General features: G+C 38.8%; 1 protein-coding gene across 3 annotated transcripts in view; it reads left to right on the top strand.

Moving 5' to 3' along the window:
- tnr (tenascin R (restrictin, janusin)) overlaps nucleotides 1-17761 on the top strand; it is a 404554-nt gene that overhangs the window by 246796 nt on the left and 139997 nt on the right. For all 3 annotated transcript variants that reach the window (XM_057857035.1, XM_057857036.1, XM_057857034.1), the window contains exons 9-11: nucleotides 10393-10512; nucleotides 10644-10787; nucleotides 13319-13434. In XM_057857035.1, the coding sequence (XP_057713018.1) occupies nucleotides 10393-10512; nucleotides 10644-10787; nucleotides 13319-13434 (380 nt within the window). The remainder of the gene's footprint in view (nucleotides 1-10392; nucleotides 10513-10643; nucleotides 10788-13318; nucleotides 13435-17761) is intronic.

Genomic DNA, 17761 nt, shown 5'->3' with positions numbered 1-17761 from the left:
TACTAGCTGCAGCTTCCTGACTGATTTTTTATCAAGACCCGTAAATTTACCGTTGCAATAGTCCAATCTGCTGAAAATGAATGCATGCATAAGATTTTCCATGTCTTGAGTCAGAAGCCCCTTAATTCTGGTTATATTTTTTTAGGTGGTAGTAAGCAGATTTAGGGACGGACTTTAGATGGCTATCAAATTTTAGGTCAATCAAATAATATTACAGTTGCTGAATGCAGAAGGGCTGACACAGATTTTGCTGGTACAAGGAAATAGTACAAGGTACGTACATATAAACAAAAATAGTATCTCATTCTTTTTTATTGCAGGTAGTGATTGCAATAAAACTTGGACAACATGGTTCCATTTCTTGTTTTATTTAAAATGATTGATGCATGTGCAAAACAGGTCAATAAATCACAATTTATAAAATTAGAAACATATGAACGAAGGTGGAGCCTAAGTCTAACCTTCCATCAAAGTAGAATGCACTTAAGGTAGTCCAGATATATGTCCATCAACCTACAGTAAGTGTTGTTGTGAGGCACATCTAGTTGTCTTCCCTTGCCTAACAGCGTTTTCACCTGTAAACAAACGAACAAAAAACTTGTAACACTTGCATTTATGCGTTTACGTAATTTTGCCATCCTGCATGTACTGATTAGGAACTGGCCAGCAGCAGATAGCATGTGTTGCAGCCACAGCAGTACAATAGTTGTAGTAAATAATATTAAACATCATCATAATTACAATCATCATCATAATAAAATATCAAATACACATCTGCCTTCATGAACATGTTGTCCCCCCATGTCGGGATGATGGCAGATGAATGCTGTATATGCAAATTGTTCTTTGGAGGGATTTTGACTAGTGATGCCACTCCAGCTGCATTGTTGTTTTGGATGGGGAAAGTGTAAAACGGAAGTCGCGAGCAGAAATGCGGAAGTACCTCGGAAACTTGTCTATAACAACTCTAGTGTAACCAAAAATAACGGAGTAAGTGTAGCATTCCTTCTTCACAAATCTACTCAAGTGAAAGTAAAAAGTATGGTGAGGGAAAACTAGTCTGAAAAGTATATTTTTCTCAAAACGTTATTCAAGTAAATGTAATGGACTAAATGTACCGTGTTACTACTCCAACTCTGTTTAGACATTTTAGTGGCTGTGTATTTATATTTAAACACCTTACCGAAAGAATCCAATGTTCCCCGAAGGTGAGTACTAATGATTTATTGACCTTTGTTGTCAGCAAGAGATTTAACCATCAAGATTTTCGTTGCATAGAATCTTTTCAAGCTTCTGATGATAGAATGCTGATTATATCTAATAAGGCTTTCCAGACTCACCTTCAAATAGCTGCAGCAATCCTTTAGAATGATACTTGCGCAAACAACAAGTCTTAAAATTTTACAAAGGTTTTGTGCATTGTTGTATTACCACCATTTTTGTTGAGTTTCATGTCAAAGTTAGGTCAAATTTACAACAGCAATGAATAAATCAATGATCTAACCTGATCAGGAGTCCGGTCAAACTTATCTTATCTTAGAAAGCAAAAATTCATTCCTGATTTATCAATATAGGGCAGCACTTTGTGCACTTTTTGCTGGATTTACACCACCCACGTGCCCAAGTCCACCATAGTGCCTGTGTTTTCAAAATTTTTTAATTGTGCTTTTGTGTGGTTTCTCGTAAACCACGTCTTATAACGCTTCAAATCACTGAGCAACTGACCAATTTTACGACCTGTAAAAACATTACAACCGACTCTCATTGAACTAAATGAAAATAAACAGCTATCATGTTTAATGTGTAATTAGGAGCAGCCCTGCCCATGCTTTTTTTGTTTTTCCCCAAAGAGCCCAAAAGTCTCATAACTTGAATTGTTTTGGAAATTATGGACTTTGCATCCAGGCCAAAGAGGAAAAGGACCAGTCAGATTATGAGCAAAAAAGTTCAGAAACCTGTGTCAGTCCCGATAGTATTGGTAACTTGCATGCCTGTGAAGGGCAGTATTAGTACTGAGAGAACGTTTAAAGGACTTTAAAGGACATACAATGAATACCTAGTCTCCACACAAAGCCATGGGCGTTGCTAGACATATTTCACTGGGGCATGTGTCCCAGTATTGATCTGCAGTGCCCCAGTATAAATTTCACCAGTAAAAAAAAAAAAATACTTTGGAGTTTTAAAGCTACATAGCATAATCTACAGAATGTGCTTATTTAAAATAGTCATATTACCCTGTTCACTCAATATCTACATTCTGAACATGGGTCCTTAATATGGTAATTTATGCATGTAACTTTGGCTGTGATAGGCATATGAGTTGATACATCCGCGAAGCACCTTCGGAAGATATGATGCGTTCATCGTTGTCGGGAGATCTGAATTCCCAAGTTGGAAAATTGTTATGATGTGTTTGTAAGGTCATAATGTGGGATAAAAACATGCTTGCTACTAAGAGGAGTAGCCTATTTTAATGCTCCATTGATATATAACAAGTTGAGTGACTGACTGGCGCTTTTTTTGGACACCATGTAATAGAGATCCAGTTTTTCAATTACTAATCAATCAACTCTAATCAACAACACGGGAATGCAGCATCAATATTACGGTGCGTGTGCCAATCATACATTCGACGGTGGATATTACATCTTCCCATCTGCTTTACAGGTTCGTGTCAGATGAACTACTCAGCCTTGTTGTTTGTTTTACCTGTTTGTTGATGTTTGTTTGGTCACCTATTCCCATGAATTGTTAAGTTAAATGGTTCAACTTTACGTATTAGGCAGTTAACTGCAGTAAACAACTCCGGTTGCAAATTTAAGTAGCAGATTAGCTGACGTCTTTTAGCTACCTGTCTATGAATACAATGACAATGAAATACGATTTAAGTGAGAGGCCCTCTTTGTCTAAAAGACTAGGTTCATACCGCAGGTCTTAATGCACAAATCCGACTGTTTTGTGTTTTTCTGACTTTAGTCAGGCATTAACTTGGTCTGAACGGGACAAGCACATAAAAGTGGAACATTTCAAATCCGATCTAGGTTACTTTCGTATATGGTTAAAATACGATCTGGGCCACATTTTTCCAGAGTATGGCTGCGGTCTGAACTGTCAAGTCTCCCAAATCGGAATTCATGCAGCAATTACGTCAGCAAAGAGCGAGAGAGATCGGGCGCTACGTTAACGATGGAGCTGTGCATTACCGTTAGCGCCTAGTTTCAACGCGGCTTTTAGGGATTAAGCGAGTTTGACAACTGTAATAAAAAATAAATAAAATGGGGGGTTTATCTGTGCTCCAAATGAGCAATATTTCAAGATTGCTTACACACTTGAGAGTCGAGGCAAACTGTCCGTATCTCAGTGTTGTCATTCATGCACAGTGCGTGCATGCTATCAAGCCATAAAAACTTTAAATATAAGACTAAACAGGGATGATTTATGTCTGTTATTTGTGTCCTCTTTTTGGAAATAAAAATATGATAAGTGGGCCAGTTTGCACAACGCATCTCGTTTTGTGAATTAGTGCACATGCGTGATACTTGAATGGGCTCAATGGACAAAGACATTCTGAACGGGCTCACCAAAAGAACAGATATGACAAAAAGTCAGAATTGTGCATTAAGACCTGCGGTATGAACCTAGCCATGTTGTGTTAATATGATATGCAGTATTTGAACTGTATTTGTACTAATGCTATGTATTGCTATTTGTTTAGCTGTTTTACAAGCATTTTATTTTACTGCAGTCCCTGTAATCTGTAACAAGATGTATTTTTATTTCTACTTGACTCAAACAGCATGGCTTTTGCAATTTAATATTAGAAATGTATTTGCTTGCAAGGATAAATCAACAAGGAGGAATGAGAGAGATAAGGTAGGTAACCCACAGGGGCAACATAAATCAACTTTTAGGTCACAACCTAACAGTTGAGAAGCACTAATTATTTGCATAACAGTTACAGTTATATGAAGAGGTGAATGAGAGATGGAAGTTGATAAGCATGAGCAGAGTTGAATTGACAAGGGATGTCCCAATTTTAATTTGGAATACTGATGGCTGAAAAACTAAAAACCGTCACCTTTTTAGAGAAACGTGTATTTTGGGTTGATCTTCTATTGTTTAAAGCGCTTTTTTCTTAGTTTTCACGATAGTTTTTTCATTTTTAATTTTTTTTGCTTTCTCGCCATTGCCTAGTATTGAGTATTGTATTAGGTCTAGTGACACACCTGCACAAAGCCATGTATTTTTACATGCACAAATTAATTTGTTTTATTTGAAGAAGGCATTCACTCGTTGGCCTCAATTCCAATGTTTTATCTCCAGATTTTATTGATACAGCAATCATGAAACATGTGATTATTGTCTAATTTTCTTTAAACAGGAGATGAGAAGCCTCCTGACAAAACAGGCCCAACCAAAACCCCAACTGTTACAGTCCATATTCTATGTGGAGTTGTTTTTGTTTTCATGGCACTGCATTCGTCACCATCTTTTGTTGTCTGTGTACCGGAAGTGACGTCTTTCCTCCATGTCGCAAGTTCATTTAGTCCAGCTTTTAACCCTTTTACCACTGAACCTGGGCCTCTTCAAAACAGTGCCCTTCCACACTTACCCAAGTATTCCTCAATTAACTGTTTTTGAACACCATAAATGCTTTTTTTTTTTTTTCTTTTCTGTCTTACTTTATGACAGGAAAAAAAAATCCCATTTTGATTCACTACCCCTCTCATGCACATCATGGCAATAAAAGCTTTATTCAAATCCGACGACATTCAATTTTGTTCTTCCTGCCTATCTCCAAAATAGGTCACTTGAACGATGTCAAATGAAACCCTGTGTGAGATCTAAAAAGGCTGCTTCTTGATTACATCTTGTAGAACTAAGCTAGTCTTCTTCCCGAGCAAGACGTCGCACCAGCTCTGCATGTTCAAACCTTAAATGATCATTTTCTTCAAATGATCATATCCGGTATATCATCTTGGAATTGTTTTTCATCTGTCACTGATTATGCCATTTCACTGAATTGTTATTGCCTTCATCTAAATGATTGCGTTCTGGCGGTTTGAAATATGTCTGCGACCCAAGAGTCCCCTCTTCCTACTCCTGCAGATTGACTGCTACAAAGTGACCAATATGCTAAACAGCCCATGGCCAGCTGTCAAGGGGTAGCTGAAAAGGCCACTAAAGTCTCCAAAGGCTCCCTGTGGAGGATTCAGCACCGTTGCAAAGTTCAATATCAGAGGACGCAGAGATGATGTTGAGGAGATGCCATTTGCTACTCCATCCAGCTCTCCAAACGCTCCTTTATTCTATTCATCTTGTGTCCCTCATTTCAGACTGCCGCCTCCTCCCCTCTTATCTCCTCCCTGAGCGTGCATCAGGCTCCACATTTCACCAACTCACGGCATGTTTCGTCTTCTCCACTGTGCCTTTCACCTGTCTCCCTTCCTTCACCGTCGTCGTTTTTGGCTGAATGAACTGTAAACACTCTTGTTTATGCAGGCACATTTAAATTCAACAGCACTTCCCAACGCGTGACTAGACTTCACTATTGCCATTTCAACCTGGATGAACTACTGTATGCTCTTCCTTTCATGTTACCACTTGGCTACTTGTGCCCGGCCATTTAATTTTCGCAGGATAGAAGAACAACTTTTTTAAAGAAAAGCTGAATAATTTTAGGATTTTTACATATATAGAGCTGATAAACAGGGTTTATTCAATACAAGCGAGTTAAAAATTGGCCTATTTTTAAGTGAGAGTTCATACTTTAGTTTCTTGAGCAATTTATCAAAATATAATCACAAATTATTAGTTGTCATGTTAAATTTAAAGCCGAAAGAGAGTGAAGTCACATTTAAGTATGTGAATTTAAAGTGCCATGGACAAAAAGACTTGTTCTCAAAAGATAAATGTTAATAAGAGTTATAATAATTCATTATTAAAACTCTTCTTGATGTTATCGTTTTGTTAAATTAGTATAAATAGTAGGTCACCATTATTGTTGACGTTGCAATTCACTCTGGGCGGTGACGTCAAAGGGGGCACTGCAGGGCTTTCAAGGTATGACTCTTTAGCAACATAAACATGGCATCACAGATAGTAGACCGACGTTGAAAAGATGTTGAATCAACATTCCGCTGTCGATCGTATATCGTTGAATCAACGTTGACACCCGACGTTGTTTTGTCATCACTTTTGCAGCCTCGATTAATGTTGTTTCAGCGTTGAAATCCTTACAAAATATAAACGTTATTTCGATTGTTAATAATATTGGCATAGTGCTGAATTAATGTTGTTTCCCTTCATTTTCAACCATGACACTACTAATGCTTTCAAATAGACCCATTTTTAGAGGTCCTGCTTATTTTACAGACAGAAAAAACACCTAAGCTGACTAATAAAATAATATAGCTAAAATTTCATTTTTTTTAATTGAATCACAACAACAGAAAATTTCATTAACAATCAAGTGTATTTCAAATTTAAGCCTCCTCCTCAGTCTGACGAGCTTCGCTGTGACCCTTGCCACCAACACGATCTGGAGCACAGTGTAGCCACTTCTGCACAAGCAGCGAATGCATATTCTGACACCTCCATCCTCTTCTGCCTCTTTAGTGAATCTGAAGAATACAAACAAAACGGTATTCACAGTTCATTCCAATCCAAGCAGATACCATGGATCAAAGTGGAAAAAAAAAATCTGAACCACTTTCATTTTTTATTTTAATTTTAATTTTAAACATTGCCAAGACTAAACATTTGTGGGTAATAATATTGTATAATAATAATTTTCTTTGCCTGAACTAAGTTGTACTTAGCAAACATCCAAGCTAAGTAGGTCTTCGCCTGTATGCCAATCACAACATATGCACAGTTTCTTACAATTTAGGCAACTTTGTCACATTGTGTCAGGCAAAGTGTTTTATTTCCAAGTAATAATAACAAACACTCATTCAAGGTGATTTGCTGTCTTCCTGGTCAACCACAAACATAACTATTTTTCGACCATTAGTCCCGCTCAATTCAATGACTTTTCAATCATATTTCCCGCTCAATCGGAAATCAACTACGTATCAACATTAGCCTATTAACTTTAAAACAATGTTAACCCAACCGTCGCCTGACATACCACAGAACAACGTTGTTTCAACGTCAGTGTCATATGTCAACGATATTTGAATATTGATTCAACACTGTTAATTGTCAAAAATTTTGATGTCAACAATACCGATGATTTTGATGGAAAAACAACGTTTATTCACTGTCAGTCTTCCATCTAGGATCTATTCAGCCCTTTCAATTTGAACCCGAGTGCAACATTAATTAGGAGGGCACTGTCGATATTGCACAAAACGACCAGAAATAGCAAAGTAAACAGGAAAGACTGGATGAGACGAGAGTAGGACAAAACTGGTAATGTTCATGTCAGTTCGTCTAGTGACAATGGAGCATTTTATTTATTTATTTGTTGTTATTTATTTATTAATTTGTTGGCAAGAACTTCAGTATTTGTTTGCAGATCTTCACAATAAGCGATTGTGTGATCAAACTTATTCCAATATAAATATGGAGATTGTTAGCGTCCAGAGCTGCCGTGTGCTTTACATATGATTAGGATATACTGCATAGTGAAAAACAGCATTTTATTTTTGCAACTAGCACATGCATCACAGCACACGAAAACTGTCATGCAGTTTGCCTAAACCGAGACATCTTATGGGCTACGCCTCGGTGACCGAGAGAGTGATGCCTTAACCGATCGGAACCGGGTACCCAACCATCATCACGTAAAAATGCTGTCCAGATTGATGACCGTCCTACCGATGTTCAGATTTTGGTCCCTTATACTATGTTGCTCCTGAAACTTTTGTGGAAAAGTAAAAGTTAAATTTTCCCCTATGAGGGAAAATTTATTTGAGTATGTGAATTTAAGATAGAATTTTTGCGCTGTAATAACAAACTATTTCACATACAGCACTGCCATCAACATGACTAAAGCGTGGATTTCAAACTTTCTCCGATTTTTTTATTTTACTTTTTATACGACTTTTATTTTACCAGAGATATGATTGTTTTAATTTCATGGTAGGAAATATGTTTTATCCACTAGAGGGCACTCATGCTCTTCAGACGGGTGGCATTTCATTTCTGTAGATTTTTCTAGTCGGAGTTCAATAATGATTGTCGATTTCTTTAGCCTAATATGGTCATTTAATCAGTTATAGTACAGAATAATAACAGTTCGCATAGATCAGGGGTGCCCAATCCCGGTCCTCGAGAGGCCCTATCCAGCTTGTTTTCCGTGTCTCCCTCCTTTAACACACCTGAATCAAATGATCAGCTCATCAGCAAGCTCTGCAGCAGCATGATAACGATCCTGATTAATTGATTCAGGTGTGTTAGAGGAGGGAGACATGGAAAACAAGCTGGATAGGGGCGATCGAGGACCGGGATTTGGCACCCCTGGCATAGATGATGCTGTGCAGAGAAAAAATATTGTTTAAAAGAATCTGACTTTGGAAGCAGTTTCTCATTATTTGAGTAAACTTTTCATTGAATACCTTTTGAGTACGTCTTTTGAATGATAACTTAACTTTTTATCTAAAATACTCCTAAATCGGCAAAATCTTGACTTGAATCTATCTTCACAACAGTTTTAAAACTTTCACATGTCAAAAGTAGACAGAAGGGAAATTATGGAAAAACGGGAGCATTTTTAACAACTTTAACAGTTGATTCGCAAAATTAAATGAATTGAATGTAGTTTAAAGCTACTGATACAGAATGGGGACTTGAGTATTTTATTTACTGTTTTAAAATGTTAACTTGATACTGAAATAGTCGTTTATTTAAACCTGAGAGGCTTTTTATACAAATATTGTAACAAATGCACGAAACATTAAAAGCATCTAATAGCTTTTTTGGGGTGGGGGGGATTTTCCACTGAGGTTGTTTGTGTGTTTTGCTTTTTTAAGACCGTTTTCAATATTATTTGCACGTTTTATTGACTGACTATGCCATTTCTGTTTGTTATTTATAATGTTTTGTGTTTGTCACTGAATAAACAGGTCAGTTTCTTGTTACCAACCGTTGTGTGTTATTCAAACTCACCTAATTCAGCTGGCTAGTTGTTATCAAGACTACTAAAAGAGTTTTAGTAGTAGTAGTAGTAGACATGCTCAGATAGGCTGGTATCGGTATCAGCCAGTATCGGTATCGGATCGGAAGTGCAAAACAATATTGGTATCGGATCAGAAGTGCAAAAACCTGGATCGGGACATCCCTAGTTACATGTACTCCGTTACCCTTACTTGAGTAACTTTTTGAGAAAAATTTACTTGCAAGAGTAGTTTAACTAAGCCATACGTTTTACTTTTACTTGAGTAGATTTGTGAAAACCGCTACTCTTACTCCGCTACTTTGGGATACACAGGAGTCATTACATTTTTCCTCTTTATTCTAATCTACATATTAGATTGATTGATTGATTGATTGATTGATTGATTGATTGATTGATTGATTTATTCCCAGCGATGCCAAGAGTACCTCTACCAATTTCACCAATGAGACGTCGCAACAGTAATCACATGACTACAAAATGCCAATCAGACGCAAGCTTGCTGTTCTATGATCAAGCCAGCCTGTTCAATCACATGGCGTCTTTAAGGCAAAAAAATTAAGTATTTGACATAGAGCACTGCCATTAACATGACTCGAAATCGCAGATTTTAACCACTCTCCCAATCTTTCTTTGGCACCGACTGACCACGGAAAACCGGAGATATGATCCTTTTAATTTTATAATAGTAACCATGAAGGAACTACAGTATTCACTATTCAAACTAGGAACTATTACCTCCACTAGAGGGCACTCATGCTCCTGGACGAATAATGCTTCATTTCTGTTATTTTTTTCTCTCGGTGGAATTCAATGATTTTCCTTTTTTTTTTTTTTTTTTTTTTTTTGTATTTGTTTGGCTTAATGTGGTTATGTAATGGAAAAGTATCATTGTAACAACAGTTCATATGGATAACTGCGGAGAAACAAAATACTATTGTTTAAAAAAAAAAAAAAATCAAACAAATGTGTATTGTATTTGTATTTCAGTATTCCTTTTACCAAATACTTTTTTATTTGTACTTGAGTACTTTTTTAGATAACTAATTTTACTTAAGTAATATTATTTTGAAGTACCGCTACTTTTACTTGCGCACAATTTTTGGCTACTCTACACACCTCTATTTACAGCAGATCAGATGTTTTAAGCAAATGGCTGTAGCTTGTGCCAAGAATAACAGCTCTCCAAATATATTTTCTTCCAATTCAATTAAATTTTGGGTTGTCTTTTTGTCAAAAATTAAACTGATTCACTGGTTTTCCCTCAACAGTCGCACCTGCCATGAACCTGAAAGTCCGAGGAGTAACGGATAGAGACGTTGAACTGGAGTGGGAAGGTTCCGTGGTCCTGACGGATTTCCTCGTGACCTACACACCAAGCAGCCCGGGAGGTAAATCTGGCCAAGCACTTGAATGTCAAAGCGCACTGGATGCCAAAATAACTAACAATACTGTAATATGTTGACAATAAGCTTCTAAATAATGAAAAAGATCAACCTTATGTATTATTTCCATCTCCTAGGTGTCCAACTAGAAACCCGGCTCCCGGGAAATACCACATCCTGCACAATATCAGATCTTGATGCAGGCATGGAATACAACATCAATGTTTTTGCTGTCATCAATAACAGCATCAGTGTTCCAGCCAGCATTACTTTTGCAACTTGTAAGTGCATCGCTATATTTTATGGATTTTTATTTTTATTTTATGGATTTTTACGTACAGACGGCGTGAGAATGTCACCTGCTCCAACTCTGCCACCTGGTTCCTAGCTATCTTCTCCCTCAAAACACACTGTTGTATTACACATACACTATTTTTGCTTCTTCACTTACAGATAAAGGAAACTATCCATTCTATGAATAGGTAATGGGAAAGCACAAAATCTAAGCAAAATTTTTGTACTTCCATATCAAGAAATAATGTTTCTGTTTGTGAGGCAATTTGACCATTTCTGAAACCCTGGCTAAAAAAATTGTAGCAGGTATTTTGGCCGTCTCCTGTCCTTAGCCATTCTGCTGGGTTTTCCATGCTGTGTTTTGGGTCATTAGCCTGTTACTGAGAGCTAGCTTTCACATTGGAACAGCAATTTCGCTCCGGGTTGCCTTAATAGTCTTCATTTTGTTAGATGCCGCAACTATTCAGAAACACCCTCTTCCGAGTACATTGCAAAGCAGCTCCAGGAAATATCCTGAGCTTCATGTTTTCAAAGATGTGCAGTGCAGTGTTTTCAAAATTACACTTGAATTGATAGCAATTTAAAAAAACTAAACTTTACTAGATCCACATCCGCACATACTTGTATAACCAGTCGGTGAGTTAAATTTTTAAAATTTCACAAGCGTCTACAACATTGCATGAACATCGTGGACAGGGCCTCTGGATTAGCAGACCGGGGTGGTGGTCCCTCTTTTTAAGAAGGGGGACCGGAGGGTGAGTTCCAATGATAAAGGGATCACACTCCTTAGGATCCTCGGTAAAGTCTATACAGGGGTGCTCTAGTAGAGGGTCCGTCGGGAAGTTGAATCTCGGATTCAGGAGGAGTAGTGTGGTTTTCGTCCCGGCCGTGGACCAGTGGACCAGCTCTACACCCTCGGCAGGATCCTCATGGGTGGATGGGAGTTCGCTCAACCAGTCTCCATGTGTTTTGTGGATTTGGAGAAGGTGTTCGACCGTGTGCCTCGGGAAGTCCTGTGGGGGGCGCTTCGGGAGTACGGGGTACCGAGCCCCTTGGCAAGGGCTGTTTGGTCCCTGTTCAACCAGTGTCAGAGTTTGGTCTGCATAGTAAGTCGAATTCGTTCCCGGTGAGAGTTGGACTCCGCCATGGCTGGCTTTTGTCACTGATTCTGTTCATAATTTTTATGGACAGAATTTCTATGCGCAGCCGAAGCGTTGAGGGTTTCCGGTTTGGTGGCCTCAGCATTGCATCTCTGCTTTTTGCAGATGATGTGGTGCTGTTGGCTTCATCAAGCCGTGACCTCAAACTCTCACTGGAGCGGTCCGCAGTGAGTGTGCTGCGGTTGGGATGAAGATTAGCACCTCCAAATCCGGGACCATAGTCCTCAGCCGGAAAAAGGTGGCATGCCCTGCCCCAAGGGGAGGAGTTCAAGTATCTTGGGGTCTTGTTCAGGGGTTAGGGTAGGAGAGAGCTGTATATCGAAAGGCAGATTGATGCAGCGTCTGCAGTGATGCGGACTCTGCACCAATCCGTAGTGGTGAAGAAGGAGCTGAGCCGAAAGGCGAAGCTCTCGATTTCCCACTCAATCTAGTGGGTCATGACCGAAAGAACAAGATCCCGAATACAAGCGGCCGAAATGAGTTTCCTCCGCAGGGTGTCCGGGCTCTCCCTTATAGATAGGGTGAGAAGCTCGGTCTTCCGAGAAGGACTCGGTGTCAAGCCGCTCCTCCTCTACGTTGAGAGGAGCCAGTTGAGGTAGTTGGTTCGGATGCCCGCTGGGCGGTTCTCTGAAGAGGTGTTCTGGGCATGTCCCACCGACGGGAGCCCCCGGGGACGACCCCGGACACGCTGGTGAGACCATGTCTCTCAGCTGGCCTGGGAACACCTTTGACATCCCACCGGAGGAGATAGTTGAAGTGGCTGGGCAGAGGGAAGTCTGGGCTTCCCTGCTAAAGCTGCTGCCCCCGTGACCCCGACCCCGGATTAGGCGACAGATGATGGATGAGGATGGATGGATGGATGGATGGATGATTTAGATTTCAATCTTGATAACTTGCTGCAAATAGATCTTAAATTGTGTGTGAGATTACTTGAAGGAATTAAAATTCTCCTATTCTACCGTACAGCCAGATACCCAGTGAAAACACAAGATTTTTTATCTCTCCAGATTGACCCCAAAATGTATTCAACTGTGGCAATTTCGATCTTATCTGTTTTATGATATAACCTGCAATTGTGTTCTCAGTTTGCAAAGGATGTCCTCAAAAAGTGGTTCAGTTGTTCTCTATATACAAAAAGTAAATCATGGAGAGATTCATAAGCATTTAAAAAGTAATTTTGAAAATATTTACCAGTTTATTGATAAAAATGTCATTTAGAAATGAACAGCAAGGGAATGGAGGGATAGATGCATGAGGGAAATGTAAAAACCTTGGACACCTTCAGCATGTGATGGATGTGATTTATGGGCCGTGTGGGTCACCGAAAGAAAATAATACATCTACTACTTCCACACCAGACCTCTCCAATCCTGATGGATTAGTCTTCAAATCCATCACAGAGACATCAGTTGAGGTCCAGTGGAAACCTTCCTACTATTCCTTCGATGGCTGGGAGATCAGCTTCATCCCCAAGGTACTGTACTACTACTAGTACTACTACAACTGTACAACTCAATTAGAAGAGAGCAATGTTAAAATTGCTAGCAGGATTTGAGTGTTTTTGATTACTTCGGATATGGAGGATGTTCTACCACAGAGTGCTTGAGCTGTTAACAGAGGTGGTTAGTAAAGCATTACGTTTATTTCATTACATTTACTCGAGAATTTTTTTAAGAAAATGTACTTCTAGGAGTAGTTTTACCACCTTGTACTTTTGTATTTTTGCTTTAGTAGATTTGTGACGAAGCTACACTGCTCTAGCTCTGCTACTTTGGGTAACACTAGCGTCATTACATTTTGTCTCTTTATTTTCCATATTAGATTTTACTTAATTTTTGCCCACAGTGGCTCTACCAGGTTCACCAATGAGACGTCACACCAACAATCACGTGATTCAGTTATACCAATCAGATGTAACAATAATGTGACGTGATCACACACGATCCCAATCGGAAGTCCTATGATCACGCCGGCGTGTTCAATCACATGGTGTATTTAAAGCACCATAAAAAAATTAATTATTTGACATAGTCAACATTACTCGAAAGCTCGGATGTCAACCTCTATCCTAGTTTATATTTGGCACCAATACAGCATGAAAAACCAGAGATATGTTCATTTTAATTTCATGGTAGGCAATATGTTTTCTCTATTAGAGGGTACTCATTTTCTAAAGACGGGTAATGTTTCATTTTTGTTGTTAGAATTCGATGATTTTTGTTTATTGTGTTGTATATTTTTTTGGTTTATTATGGTCATCTAATAAGTTATAGCACAGTGTAATAACAGTTCATATTGATAAGAGTGTACCAAGGTTTAACAAAATATCGCCCTGTGAGCAGTTACTCCAAATGTTACTCATTACTTGAGTATTCTTTTCTCCGAGTACTTTTTTATGTGTACTTGAGTACATTTTGTCGATGATTACTTGTACTTGAGTAACAATATTTTGAAGTAACACTGCTCATGCATGAGTAACATTTTTGGCTACTCTAGCTTTACCCACCTTTGGGTATTACTAATAATACCTTGGCAGTCATGCCTTTTACCTCTCACGGCATTCGTGATGGACTGTGCGCTGTTAGGTCATACTGACAGTTTTGTCTGATATGAAAAAAAAGTATTTTCTTTCTGAAAATGTCAAACTTCCCAAATAAGTTTGGTGTCCTTGTAACAAACAGAAAGACGAGCTGTTTAATGACGAGCTTGAGATTATTGGAAAAATATCTCAAAGTGACTGCATCGTCATTAAAATGAGTCTTGCATCCATATAGAATTAGAAAGAAAACTATACAAATGCATTGGTTTTGCCCGATTCAAGGTCTGTTTTGAATTAGTCTGGTGGATTGTGTGAAGCTTATTGGCTATTAAAAGGATGATCCAGTAAACCCCTTTGAGAGCATAACCCTTTGTTAAACCCTAGTCAGACCGGGTTCAAAGGCAGTAATCAAAAACCTTTCTCCTTCTAAATCTGGCGGTAAACTCAGGTACTCTAGCCACTTTAATCTCAGCCCTCTCACTGTAATTGGTTTTCTCCTTTAAGGTCTCCTCTGGGTGAGATGTGCTTTGGTTTGACCGGTTTCCAAGCTTTAAATCTGACGACGAGATCCCTTTTTTGGTGTTTCTTTCAAGCCCTTTTGAATGTAGGATGTTTCTTAATCAAAACGCAGAGTCCTTTCTAATTTGATTTCATTGCTTTTAGCGCTCCCTTCTGCTTTCTCCCCATCCGGTCTTTCATGGTGTTGCACTTCTCTCTCTTTCCAGTAACATCCAACGCCCCACTCATCCTTCCATTCCTATTTTTTCCTCTCCATTTTCCACCTCCGCGCTGTGATGATCAAACTTCCGCCTCGCCCCAAAGGTAACCTCCATCCTCCCTCGCATCTTTTGCTTTCCTCCTTTTCTTGCACCCGGTACTCACCCCCCACCCGCCACCAGTCTTCCAGCGCTTTCGCAGCCGCGAGGGAAATCACATTAGGAGTTTGAAGTCCTGCCCCCTCCCGTGGATTTAATCCTGCAATGGGGGGATTGTGAATTTTGACAATCTCCTAATGGAAATGTGCGTTGAAGCCTTTGCTTATGCAAACGCTTGTCTAATTTGTAGCCTGTTAAGGAAATGGGAACTTCAGAGTCTGCAGCTACAGCTGAGCTGACATTTATTTTGCAGATGCTTCACTTTTTCACTAAACCAAATGTGAAACATGAGCATTCGTAAAATGTCAACATGAGCATTCGTAAAATGTCAATTCATTTAGATTGATACATGTTTTGACAAAATTAAATCTAAATATAGCAGAATCTGGGTTTTTGTGAGTAATTTGTTTCAGAAAAGTCCAATTAAAACAGATTTGTATAAAATCCAATCTTAGGATGGATCTAATGTAAATAATGGTGTAATGCAGGTCCACATTTATGGAAATTCGAGCTCATTTGGGCTAGTTTTTTTTAATTATTTTGAGTTTTTGGCCAAATAAACTGACTCATTGGCTGCCATTGACGACGCTCGATGTCCAATCCATTTTGATTTCATTGCCCCCCCAGTCAAAATGGCACTGAAAGATGAGCGTTCACAGCCGTTGTCAGTGGCATGCAATGACTTCATTTTGCTTCACTTCCATGTAATTTTAAGATACTTGCGCATCACTTCCAGTAAATTTTGGATCATTTCCTGTTAATTTGTTGTTGATCTGGGCTGCTTCCTGTGAATTTTGTGGCATTTCGAGGTGACACCATGTTATTTTCCTCTTGTTTTTTGGGCAGGGGCGCTGGAAGTCACTCACAGCAGGGGGTGCTGAAGATCTTCTTTAGTTTTTCCCATCCAAAAACAGCCATTTCGGTCCAAATTTGACATGGTCGCATGATTTCTCCATACAAGGCGTGCACAATGGCAGCACATACGCATGCTGGATAGTTTACTTAATACTATTAGGCTACTACAAAGACATCGTTCTATTTCACCTACAGTGTGCGTTGGGGTTTTTGTATTGGAAATAAAAGCGCCCGTTTTTTATAATACATATCCCCGCAGCTAGATAGCGCAATAACACACACACATACATTTTAAAATGAATTGATCCAATAAGCTTTGGCTTAACACCCCCTTTTCACAACACTAAAATAAATTGCACACGGATATACAACAGCGCTTTGCACGACGACAGCTTGACAGCAACAGCAAACAATAATATGGCTAAAATGCAAGCATGTCTTACCTATTTCAAGACACCAAAGGTAGAGTTCCTTTCTGGGGTGTTGTCGATGAACTTCTTCATCAGTGGCTTAAACTCCATTTTATCTAAGGGACTATGTATATGCAGCAATATCTCCCGCTTGGGCTAGTGATTCACCAGAATGATCTCCATGGTCTAAATCTGCAGTGTGATCATCTTCATTTTTGACATCGAATTGAATTTTAGAAATTTCGCTGTTTCAGTAAAGGAAAAGTCCCTAATTTGTTTTTGCGCCATGTTAACGCCTACTCTGTCAACAGTTAACTTTTCTGTTCCAGTAGTGCCTTATTCAATGTGACCCGGTAGCAAGAAAGGTGTCAGGTGGTGACCATGTTATTAAAAACAAAAAAACAACTTTTTTTATCATAAATATTTAATCCTGAAGTTAAATTCACTATAGTTTCAAAATGTTTTATTTATTCATTTTTAAAAACAACAAAAAATAATTTAACAACACTTTTTTTAATCCTCAACGCCAGGGGGTGCTGCAGCACCCTCAGCACCCCACTTCCTGCACCACTGGTTTTGGGGCATTTTGAGGTTACTTTCTTGTTAGCTTATTGCTACCATAGACAGTGCTAGAATGTCCAATACATTTTGACTGAGCAGGCACAAATGAACCAATGTAACTGAGGACACGAAGGTGAGCCAAGTGCAGTAGTGCACGCACTTGATCACACAAATCTATGGTTTTACGGTGCCAATGTCAAAATAAAAGCATGTGATTTTTTACTTAAAATATGAATGAGCTACAACGTGTCTGTCAGGCATTTTAACTGGGAGGGTCAAATGAGTGCAGTCAATGGAAGCTTATGGGTTCAATAAGTGCCTTGTAAGGGTTACCAAAAAAAAAAAAAAAAATCATGATTTGTGCATGAAAGGGTTAATTCCCCAAACAAAATAACTGTAACTTTACATAAACGTGTGGAAAAAATGAGCAACTTTAAATGGATATATACTGTAAATGTCAACTTTTATCAACTGTCACTTTCTGTCATACTGTGTAAAACTGGTCCAACAGATGGTAAAACATATTTTGAAATGGAAGCTTTTATGGACAACTAAGGCAAA

Source organism: Corythoichthys intestinalis, chromosome 14 (assembly GCF_030265065.1).
Source record: "Corythoichthys intestinalis isolate RoL2023-P3 chromosome 14, ASM3026506v1, whole genome shotgun sequence".
NCBI lineage: Eukaryota > Metazoa > Chordata > Actinopteri > Syngnathiformes > Syngnathidae > Corythoichthys > Corythoichthys intestinalis.
Note: the sequence above shows the minus strand (reverse complement) of the source record. Positions and strands in the feature narration are given on the sequence as shown.